Here is a 12585-nt window from a genome sequence, read left to right as displayed (position 1 = left end):
GCCCTGAACACTGTAAAATGTGCAACAGGAAGACAATCACTCTCCAGAGACATATACACACTTAGATAAGACAACAAATGGATGCAATGGAAGAAGAGAAAAAGGTACAGACAGACCATATTTATCAGCATGAAAAGCAGTTACAGTACAACATTGCCAAACAGTGACATCAAAAATGAAAGACTAAGGAACAGTTCTCAAGGAGCTGAAGGAAGATAATAACATGATGTCTCCTGTAAAATTTACAGGGAGTTTTTTCCACGGAAGGGTGTCTTTTTTTATTTAACAAGCAGCAAATACACAGCTTGATCACAGAAGAGGTTTCAATAGCTGAACTGTGAAATAATGAAAATCTGAGAACCTCATTCAGCTATTTACATAGAGAATTAGGGGTGACCATACAAAACAGTAGAGAGGTGCAAGGAAATACTTGCATACATGCCAGGAAAAACAAACCAAGTAAAAATAAAATTGACTACATCTAACATTTTTGATCACTATATTAATAGGTGCATGCATTCATACATGAATTTAAGTCCCAAAACCTTCAGATCAACATCTGTTTAAATTTTATAGCCACACAATAGGACATTTTTAAAAAGGCTAATATGAGCATCTATGAGAAGTCTCACTCATCTGTTGAAACAGTCAAGGACTGGACAATATACTATACAAGCACTCCAATTTTGCATACTTATATTTTTTAAAATGGCTGCGTGTTCGGAAGTTCCATACAAGGACTTTCATATTTTCATTTTTAACACTATGCAAACATATGTATGCATTCTGATACTCTGAAGCATAAAAAACCAGGAACCAGAGACCTATCTTTTATAATAAAACAAAGAATCCAAACAGGTAAAATCAGCCCAGTGAAAACCACAGATAAAAAAACAACAATACCAACCAATAATCAAAAACCCACAAATAAACAAAATCAACCAACAACAAAACCCAAAACCCAAAGATTTGCTTGAAATACTGTCATTCAATATACATATAAAATAATGTTTGAAACATATGTTCTAATTTCTTTTGTAATTCATTTACATACATTCACTTAAAATTGTCATGCAATTCTATTGCAAGCATATTGCTAAAATAAAAAATGTTTACCTTGATTTAAAAGCTCTACCCTCTTACCTGTAGATAAGTTATTCTCCTCTGTACCAAATCTGTTAGATCTTTGGCCTCTTTTTCTCGCCAATCTCCTGCTCCATCTGTTTGACTGAGGTAGTACAAGTCAGTCATTATTGACCTGTAAGCAACAATGGAAAGCCATCTTAAAAAAATGGGAAACAATTTTAACATTACTAAATTGGATTAGATGAAAACAAAGACAAATTAAACAGGTATTTCAATTATAGCTTCAAAAACAGTTTCTTCATGCCACCTCCCACCCCACAATCCAAACAACAGCGAAGAAAGACTCTGTCCTCCATTTAACATATGTTCCACACCAATTACAGTATTAAACAGAAGATGAATTAGAAAAACTCTTGGGCCTGCTATAAAGCATTTGTTTCTGGTATATACTAAAGGAAACTAAAAAGAAAGAATAGTTCTGTGCTAGATACATTATCCAGTGGCTCCAGATGAAAGTGCAACAGTGATTCCTACAGTGGTTTCTATTTTAGTGCATTATTACTTTGCCTCCTACAATCATCTTACTATGCTTCTATACAATGTAATATTACAAGTGTCTTTAGCACAGCAACGACAGTAACCCTTCTATTTTTGTCAGTTAAAGCTAACTATAGAACATTATTACAAGGTTTACATTTAGTAAACAGTATTTTCTACAGTATGGAGCTCCTTCTGGCTCTGGAACAAGATAAGCCTTCTGCCTGCTTAGAATGACTGCACGCTACTAATACCCACATGGAAAAAAAATAAAAATTCAAAATCTAAAACAGACTCATGGCCGTATTACAAGTCTAGACTACAGAATGTGAATTTTATGAAACTATCAAATATTAAATTGAGGTTACCTACTACACTAAAGATTGTTTTTCTTTGGGTTAACACATCTCAATGGCCAAATAAGAGGATAAAGAACTCCTTGTCATGACAAGAAAGATGGTATATGACATATATTTGCTAAGATTAGCCAGGAATTTTGTGAAAAACAGCCCAAACAGTACCAGCCAGGAAAAGATTTTATGTCTATTGTTTTGGGAGGAAAAAGAAAACTAGAGACAAACTATTAAAAATATTTATAAAAACATTAATGGCTAGTCTACAAGTAACCAGTAGTTCAACTCAGAACCAATAATTTCAGAGTTGGCTTTACAGATGGAGAATATTTAAAATTGCTAAACATTTCTCCATAACAATGCTGAGGTTCTAAGTTTGAATCAGTTTTCTTAATTCTTTCATCTGGACTTCAGATGTTGCAATTTATTGCCTGAAAAGCTTGATCACTAGGAAGAGCTGCAACAGAACAAAAGCAGAGAAATTTGGGAGGTGACAAAAAAGAGTGTGAGCCAAGATAAGAATATTTCCTAAAAACCTTTGAAGTGGTCTCGTTAGTGAAGTAATATAAGACACCATTGTTGTCAGCACTTAGTACTAGAACCACAAACTCCATTAGCTAAGCTTATCCCCTGAAAACAAGGCTAGTAAGTGAGAAAGGAGCAGATGACATATCTCTGCTAGATAACTATTTCCATTGACACGGTATTTAAACAGTAAATACTGAGATAAATAAAACTCGGGCAGAGCCACTTTTATCAGCAGAGTTATCAGACAACCTTCTCTTGCTAATAACGATCTATGGATCTATAGCTTTCCACTCTTATACACTCATTCTGGTTTTCATGCCCATACTTCTACACAGGATCACAGTGACAATGATTTACTGTATCATCTACTGTTGCTGTATTAAACACTATACCCAAGTTGTTCAGCAGCCCTAGTGTTCACCTTCTGTCAATCAATTGGTAGTACCATATTTATATTCTGATCTCAAGTTGTATAAGTTGAATTTTCTTTTACAAGGTAACTGAGCTTGAAACACACTATTCTGGCTTTGTATGAACAATTTAAACAATTCAAAGTATCATCAGGTAACTAGATCCAAATGACAAACTATTAAAGACACTTAATACTCAAAGTAACATGTTAACACAGTTTAGGGACAATAAGAACCAAATTAAAAATTAATGATGCTGTAGATCTAACGCAATGTATTATATACAAATAACTGAACAGATAAAAGAGTCTGCTCCTCTTAAAGCAGTGTTTTTCAATTTATAGAAAGCATTACAGGCTAGTAGGCAAATTAAAAAAGGAAACCCATGCATTTTCTTGGGAGTTTAAATATATTTTTCTTCCTAATCAGGATGCAATCATGTTGGATGTTTAAAGAAAAACTATAAAATTCAGGTCTAAACATTAAAAAAAATTCTCTACTAGCATTAAAAGCAGCTTCACAACCACAGCCACATTTTAAACAATTTTCAAATACTCTTTCACTGGTCTTAAAAAAGTCTTTTCTGTACTTGTAAGTAATCAGTATACTCTCACTTCATAGAAATATATTCCTATTAAATGTTGGCATAAAATAACTGAAAATATAAAACCTACCAACAACAAAAAAAAAACAAAAACAAAAAAACCCAACCCAAACCACAAAACTCTCAGCAGTTAATTAATTTTTCCTATTTCTATGGAAAAAAAAGTCTGGTCCAAATTTTATTTATTATATTACTGGCCATGGTGACCATGACAAAGCAAAGGCAGTAGGTAAATTTAAATAATCCACCTAACAGGTGAAATATAATTCTTCTCCATCACTTTTGACGTAAAAAGAATGATGAGAGAGTCCTTACACAGCCTGAATGACTCAACACTTCAGGGAAAGGCAGCAGCTTAGCTCAGTACAAACCATAAAGAAAAACAAATAATTTGTGGGAAATTTTATGAATTAATGAAAGAGTTTTCAGACAGTATCCACAATCTTTTTTTAAAAAAATATTTACTCTTACAAAACTGAAGTAAACCAGGAACTGAAAAATTCTCAGGTGTTATTACACAGAAATTGTTACAGGGTAGTGCAATTTTAAGACACTTTCAGTCACAGACACCTTCTTTCTTTGATTGCTACTGCTGGGAAATGTGCATTTTTTAGGTTTACATCTGCTAGCTTCTTTTGAGTGTCACAGACCATCATGATGGCTTACTGATACAGATTTAGAATAGACACAGTAATACCAAAGACCAGAGTCCATGTGGGGAGCTAAAAAGTAGAGGGACTGACGATCCATCAGCCCAAGACAGCAACATGCAGACAAAAGACCAGCCTCACAGGATTATTAGAGGCTACTGCGGGTAGTAAAATGGCAGAAAGGATTTCATACAGTGGCACTCATGGAAATTTAGTAAGTCAAACTTGGTCTTTCATTATGTTACTAATCAATAATATCAACTTGTTATTTCTGTTTCATACCACAAACTAATTCTTTGAGGTGCTCTTAAAAGCATTTTGCTTCTGGAAAGCAGAATGAAGTAAAGAATCTGGCCCTGTATTTCACCTGCGTTTGACTCACAAATAAAGAGTGGAGGATGGGCATTTTAAACACATTTTTAAAGATCAGTCTAGACATTTATTCCAGCCATATGACAAAATTTAAACCTCCTAGAAACTTTACATCAACAAATAAAAACTCGAAGGAAAAAAATGTTGATGTGTTCCACCAAATTTAAAGGAAATAATGTGAAAATACACCCAAACACTATGCCTCAAACCTTGGCCAGCTACCACAAAAGCCCTGGAGACAGCTGTTCCCCAGCAGGAGAAGGAATGAAACTATCTCAGTAACTGCCAGTTTGCAAATAATGTAACACAAACATAAAAAACAACAATGATCACTAGGCAATTAATGTGTTCTTTTTTGATAACTTTGTATCAAATAGTCTTTCCACAGTTAAGATGAAGTTACTCTCAAAAACCCTCTTCCCTATGGCAAGGACAAGAACACAATTACATATTCCATACTGCAAGAAGCTCCGCCTTGGGCTACATTGTTTCTTAAACAGAATCAGCAGTGAAATACTGGACAAAAACATCTGCCAACACCAGCACACTCTGGGAGAAAACCACACAACCCCTAGGACACAGAATTAAGGCATCCAGCAAGAAGCACTGTCATATTAGTAGCAGACCATTTGCCTAACAGTACAAGGACTAACTAATACCACTTATTCAGAGTCACAGAGACTGTCTACCATCTCTTAAAAAGCAAGTCTTCTCTATGATACAACAGACTTCCCTCACAACAAACAAAAATATTAGCCACTTTCCCTACACAACTCTCTCATCACTTGATGTGGGAAAGCAGATAAGGAGGGCATTACAAACTGCTTTAAGTACTTATAATTAACACTAATCTATCTAATCCAAGTATTAGTTTATAATATATATTAAAATATTTAAAATGCATGTTTATGTATTTAATATATATATAAAAATATATAAAAATAAGCAATACCAGCTTCACACGCTGTGTTCTATTTATCTAAGATACATAGGTAACAACTTTTTAAGACAACACCATCAACAGAAGGGCATTCAGCAACTTGTTAAATCCCTTAAAAAAAGAAACAAGTGCACATGTACTTTGAAAAACGAAAAAACCAACCAAGCAAGCAAACCCATCCACCCACAAAACGTAACAGCAATAACAAAAACACTGCTCCAGAAAGCTATGATTCTCAGAGTGAATGAGAGCATCTGATTTGCTCATTCTAAACTTATGTTATTTTCCTTTCAGGTAGACCGTGTGGAGGTAAAAAGAGACTGCTCCTTCACTGGGGAGCTACTGTGCATCCTAAGGGAAAAGAACACCCCAGAAGCAGCAATACACCAAAGGTCAAAGGATGTGCCCACAAGTAGCTGGGAGTTTTCCTGCAGCTCACTCAGCAAGACTGAAAGATTAGAGGGAAAGAAGCAGGCAGCCTGACCTCAAAGATGAAAGAGTGAACCTCCTCGGGACTAGAGGCAACCGAGAAGAGCATTCTGCAATATAAGACTATTTGATTACTTGAAGCCACTGTTGTAAATACACCAAGAACACAGCCTGAATGTTGTAGAAATTTTTTTATCTGTTTTCTTTTATGCAAGTCCTTTCAATTTCCATACTGTAAAAAAAATACCTGTCTACATTTTATTTTGGTAAAACCTAGCTCCTGGCTGTTTGGTTTTAACTTAAATGACTTCAGACTTCTTTGGGAACCTCACCACACAGAAAGGTCTACACAAATCTACTAGTACTAAAACTCAGCAGACTCCAAGACATTCTGCTTTTGATAACCGCTGTGTCAGTCTAAAGAATACTTTTATTCAACAAGAAAGTTCTTAAGTACAGGGGGAAAAAAAAGAGCATGTGTGATTGCCTGCATCATACAAACTCCTTAGCGTACCACAGTGGTTTCAGACTTTCACAATGGGGCTCACCTCATAACTTCCAGAGGTCTACCCAGCAGACTTTCATTATTCAATGCAAAGGAGTGTGCATTTCTAGTATGGGTTTCACCTCATCCTAAAGTACAGACAGATGTGATAATAAGGCTGTCAAAAATACAGAAACTTGCAAGCTGGGCTTAATGAATTAAAAGTATTGGTGTAGGAAGGAAAGGGAGAAGAAACGGATTAATTCTGGGAGGCAGGGACAAAAACTTCTCACATTAAACATACAATATCATTCAAGGTTCCACTGTGGCAACTGCCTGATGTGATCCTCGCTATATAAACAGAGAAGTCATGTGTACACAAGTTATTTTGTTCCCATAATGGACATCAGTAAGTCTGGCATCAGACTACTTGCTCCTGTTTTGGCAGAGATAGTTTAAAAGGTACATCAGGAATCAATGACCTGAAGTCTAAGAAACCCAAACGGAAATAACTCCTCTGGAGAACAAGTATTTCTAAATTGAGTTAACTATTGAAAGAAACTGTCCAGGGAAGTAACAGCTTCTCTGTCAGTTGACTGTTTAACCGAAGACCTGTCTTTTGGAAAAATCTGCCTCAGCCAAGCATACTTTTATTTCAGCCAAACATACATAACTGTACTCAGCAGAGAAATAATTGGATTAAATGTAATAGCTTATTTTATATAGATAATAACTCTTGATAGAGTAGTCCCTTCTCACTTTAAACTCCATCAATCTGTGAGAAACTGGGTTTTGGAATTGTAGAATATTAAATTACAAAATTTAATGGACTATATTATTTGTCCATATTAATAATAAAATACATATTATTTTTCAACTGTATTTTAAATAGTGTTTATATTCTTTCCAAAGAACAGAAAATTATATTTTTTTTCTTTTATTACAATATTATTCTTGATGCTTTACTACTGATGTTCACACATGCAGATCTCAGCTTTTTGGGGGAAAGAGATACTTGTTTAAGGTGGTAATTCAGTTAATTCAACTATTTTCTTATGACTGTTTACTAAAGAGACACAAATTGCCATTGCAATTCTGTTAGAAACAGAGTTATAAATATACTAGGCTTACAGACAGATTTTACTGAATTTTTAACAGTGCCAGGATTAATTTTGTTCAGTATGAACAAAACCCATACAGAATGTTTTAGTGTAACATAAAAGGTACTTCAACAATGGGGGGCCAGAAGATCAACCAACAACAAATGAAAATACAATCCCAATACATCTTTGAATGACCTGACAGTGTAATTAAAGGTCATTTCTATCTGAAATACTCTGTTAAAATTCTGATTACAAAAAGTAGTGACTTTTCCAAATGAAAATTAGTCCTGAAACTAAGATATTATCCAATTTTAAAGTAGTCCAAATTATAAAATAGCCCATTGATAAATGTAACTTGATTTTTTAATGCTTTTGTTATATGTACAAATATGCACATATATAGATGGATGCAATTGAAAAGCAGCAACTAGCATCCAGTACCCAGGTCTTCTGATTAAAAAAAAAATTAAAATGTATCAAGTCAAAGGGTGATACTCTAAGCTGTAGTGTCATAAGTTGGTTATAAACTTTATGTCCCATGAAACACAAGTAATACTTTTATATCCATGTTTCAGGCAAGATATTTTAGCCCACATACCAGTAATTTATCCCAAGAGATTTATTTTTAAGCAGTATATCAGTAGTTTACTTAAATCAATACACAATCCTTAGAACATATATGCATAATCAACTAATACATGTACCTTTCCTGATGACCCAAATCAGACAGAAATTCATCAATGCGTCTTTGCAGTTCACTTCCTTCTAGATTTTTCAACTTCTTCAATTCACTCTGGAGGAAAAACCAAAGTTCCTTAGCACCATTTTCAATCCTCCTTCTCAGTATTTCATGGTCTTTTCCAAGGCCTCCTATTAAAAAGCAACAACAACAAAAAAAAACAACACCAGAAAAGCATAATCACTTGTAGCTGGATTATTGTTAAGAAACCAATGTATTTGTGATATGGAATACTAAAACTTGTTTAGAAGGAAAAGAAAAACTTATCTACCAACCATCTCCTGTCCGCTTCTTATAGTTCTCTATCTGTTCTTTGGCCTTTAAAAGTTGCTCCTCTAAAGCATGTACCTTTCCTGCAGCTGGTCCTTGATCAATGGGACCATCTGGTATCCTAGGAAATAGAAAATAAAGAAATTACATGACTTAGAAATATATTGGTTATTTGATAAATTACTTGCATTAACAGCTCAGTTCTCCTCTCATATTTGTTCTACACTGCTTTGCTGATAGGCTTTCCTGGCAATTTTTAAAAAACAGAAGATATTAAACATATTAACATAAATACAGATTTTTGAAAGGCAATTCCATAGAAGAAAAACATTGCATAACACAGTTACAGCACACAGACTCAACCTGGTGCTAAACTGTGCTGTTTACAAGACTTCCACTCATTGACAAGATCAATCCTAGGCTCTACTTGTGAAAATAGTATTTGCAGCAGCTTAACTGAGACCACTTCATGGGCCGACTGGCACACAAGCAAAGCCTAATTGAAGGATGTTCCTTCACAAAACTCAAGTTCTAGCTACTTTTTATATTCACACATGAAATACATTCTGGTCTTGAATGCTGGCCATATATTCTTAGAGAAGCAGAGGTCCAGCACTGGAACTCCACTTTCAAGTTAAATCTTCCTACATATTGGCACAAGATGATTTCACTGTATTTACTGGACTCGGAACAAAATCTTGGCTTCTTAAATATACAATCATGATTTTTTTTATGACAACTCTAGTATTCTAAACTGTTGATCACCTTAAACAACACCAGCAACTATAACAACTGTGTGAGCACAGGAGAAGTATGGAAACACGTATCCAGAAATCTATGAGCCATAAATCAGCCCTGAAGCTATTACTGAGGTTTGCTCATAATCTCAGCTTGAAACCACATACTAATACACTGAAAACATTGAAGTACAGAAATAAGAGGCTATCTTCTATTTGCCTCACTAAGTAAAAATCAATGCAGTGAAAATAAAACCCCCTTTCATATCTAGAGAAATGATACTTCTGGTGGATCCAAGGATTAAAAATTATTCCACATTTTATTAAGACTTTTATAACACCTGGCCCTGAAATGGAAAAGAGGAAGCAGATGTGTAAGGAAAAGTCTTATGGACTGTAAAGAATACAGAATTCTTTCAGACCATGAAGACGATTCTTCATTCATAATGGAATGTGAGCATAAAAAGAAAGGAATATTCTCTCCACACACATACACATGGAGATTCAAGGCACCATACGGGAAGACTCCTTGCCAGACATCTAGCATAAAGTACTGGTCAGAAGCAGTATCTTCACCCTAAAGATGAAATGACAGCATTCTAAAGATGCTACTGAGATGTCTTTAACGTCTCTCAGATCTGGATAATTAAATACCAATAAAAACTTATGAACTGATGAAATTTCCATTTGAAGAGACTAAATACCTAGTATGAGCATCAGAAAGGTATATAACAGGAAGCATAGAATTTAAGCCCCTTTTTTCAGAGGTGGGTGGGAGAGGTGGAAAAGGAAGCTACCTAGCCTGACAGAAATTTAGTAAAAAATCCTGCATTCTTAAAGCTCTCTATTGAAAGCAAATTAGAAATAATTAAATTATTACAAAACTATTGTGTTTTAAAACTACCATGGTAAATAAAAAAGAATTAACAGTAATTGCTCATATAATCTTTTCTTTTATACACTGAGGAACAAGCACAACGAAACTGAGGAAAATATTTTAATCTTAAACACGTGCACTCCATAAATACATTCCCTCTGTATGAACAATCCATTTATGAATTTGCTTCTGCAACAAACGCACAGTATGATATCAAACTGAGACATGGTACTGTATTGCCATGTACAAGAAAGTACCAATAAAACTTTAAAAATCATATTAAAACACATCTAAGCACTTGCATGAGTTTAAAACCACAAGGTTGAAATATATTCGTGATTTGCCAACTTGGTATCTCAATTTCAGTTGTGACAGGACAACTAAACACAAAATTATCAGGAAAATGGAATGGCTTATCTTGTATAAGTCACATTGCTTAAAGGTAGAATTTGTGAATAACAATAAGGTAAAAGGATACAAAAAAATTACCATAAGAAATCTTCAGCCAGCACAGACATCCTCTGAACATAAGGAAAGTCTGTTAAAGTAGCAATTACAGAATTCTACAGAAGCATGGGTGTGGATGATATGAAAGACAATATTTCTGACCATTTGATATGATTAAGTTTTTTAAAAAAGAAAAGTACATCCCATTTAACATTCAACATACTTTGGAATAACATACTTAGATAAAAGGAGCTAGGATGGGGGTGGAAGGCATTCTCCTCATCTAGTTGTTTGGACTTCCAAAAATTATATAAATTTAGGATAAAACTAATATAACTTATTCTTTTTGCAGTTTTGTCTCTACATCTGTTAACTCATCAGATATGGAATTGCTGTCTTCCTCACTTTCATCCAGTCTCAAAATTAAGGAAAAGGTTCTTTTCTGAAACCAGCACAGCTTGCTTGTTACTGCCCTCTATATCATCTGAGTTGGAGATAAGGCAATATTTGAGGGAAAAGTGTCTGAATTAAAATCCTTATCTGTACTCATGACATCCATCTATCTAGATAACTTCTAGTGCAGAATATCCTAGGAAAAATGCACTGTTATGAGTGAATTCCTGTTGAAAAACATATACGTAAGTTTTCAAACCAAATTAAGTCCTGAAAACTGACTTGCTCCTTAAAATTTGAGAAGTGAGTTTAAAGTAAGTTCATCTAAGCTATGATGATTCTAATGAACAATAAAAGAACATGTCAGTAAGCATCTAGCACAGAATATCCTTCACTTATTGCTATGAAAACATTGTAAATTAAGTTATAAATACAAAATAAACAAAATCATAATCCACTTACAGGGGCAGCCATGATAATAGACCAAACAGTGGTTTTGTTTGAATTAATTTTCTTACTATTTACAAGACATGATTTTTGCTTGCTGTTTACTACCATTTTATAGTAAATATAAATCATATTTTCCATAATGAATTCACATCAAATAAAGATAATACTGTGTAATTTTAAACATCAAAAAGATTATGTTGTAGGGATAATCTGTTTCTGCTTTGTCCCTTGTTTAGTAAAACATCTACACTTGAAGACAGAAAAAAGAATTCTGTGTACATCAGCCATGACACTGAGGCCACTTTCTCATCACCTTCAGGTAACAGATGGGCAATGGCAAAGTAGCGATCTCTAATCTCATTCTCTGAAGGCAAAAAGAAACACTCAAAAATTAATTGTAGTGACATTCAGTTTAGCTGGAAGAATTGCCATTCTGTGTAAAATAATTGTAAAAAAAATTAGAACAAGAAATAAATTATAAAACCCATTCTGTATTTAAAAGGTTACACTAATTTATCAGCAAAAGGAAAAATGTAAGATTTTACAAGTTCACACTCATGTATTTTCTCATTCCTTCATTAATGTCTCCCTGAGTTCCTTGTATGGGGCTGGAAGGTTTACAATTGACTAAAGACACATTATGACTAACTTTTGTTTCACATTTTTTTTCCCCCAAGAAGAAAATCATGTTTAATTATTAATGACCACTAACACACACACAAAAAGAATGTAAGTTGTCACTTCACCCTTCTAAAATAAAACCTCCTAAGTAAATAAAACTGAAAGAAAACACTGCATAAAAATGTCACTCACAAATAAAGAGCAAGCAGCATCACAAACTAAAATAAATCAGCACAGCCCTGATCAGTCCTGATTTATATCCACTGAAAATGTGTCCCTTCCCTTTAATTTGAGAACTGCACAAAAACCAGTAAGAGCAGAGATGCAGACCATATAGTTTTATAGTTCCTCCCTCACTCATTGGCCTGTGCAGTACCCTCAGCTTAAAACTTAAGACATGTCAAGTATTATTTTAAAGTACAGTTTTCTATTATATGTATTTAAATTTTTATCAACCCAAAGCTATTCTTGTATCAAACTCCCTTTCTGTGCTTACTACAGGCTTACTGGGCCCAGCAACTACCCACAGTAATTGATAGAAGTACTTCAATAGAT

General features: G+C 34.2%; 1 protein-coding gene across 10 annotated transcripts in view; it reads right to left on the bottom strand.

Annotated features, from left to right (window-relative positions):
* The window catches only part of FUT8 (fucosyltransferase 8), a 187485-nt gene that overhangs the window by 44574 nt on the left and 130326 nt on the right, over positions 1 to 12585 (bottom strand). For all 10 annotated transcript variants that reach the window (XM_055715404.1, XM_055715403.1, XM_055715408.1 and 7 more), the window contains 3 exons: positions 8511 to 8626; positions 8201 to 8366; positions 1144 to 1258 (listed from right to left, as the gene is read on the bottom strand). In XM_055715404.1, the coding sequence (XP_055571379.1) occupies positions 1144 to 1258; positions 8201 to 8366; positions 8511 to 8626 (397 nt within the window). The remainder of the gene's footprint in view (positions 1 to 1143; positions 1259 to 8200; positions 8367 to 8510; positions 8627 to 12585) is intronic.

Source organism: Falco cherrug, chromosome 7 (genome assembly GCF_023634085.1).
Source record: "Falco cherrug isolate bFalChe1 chromosome 7, bFalChe1.pri, whole genome shotgun sequence".
Lineage (NCBI taxonomy): Eukaryota > Metazoa > Chordata > Aves > Falconiformes > Falconidae > Falco > Falco cherrug.
The sequence above is the reverse complement of the archived record's forward strand: the minus strand, read 5'-3'. Positions and strand labels throughout refer to the sequence as shown.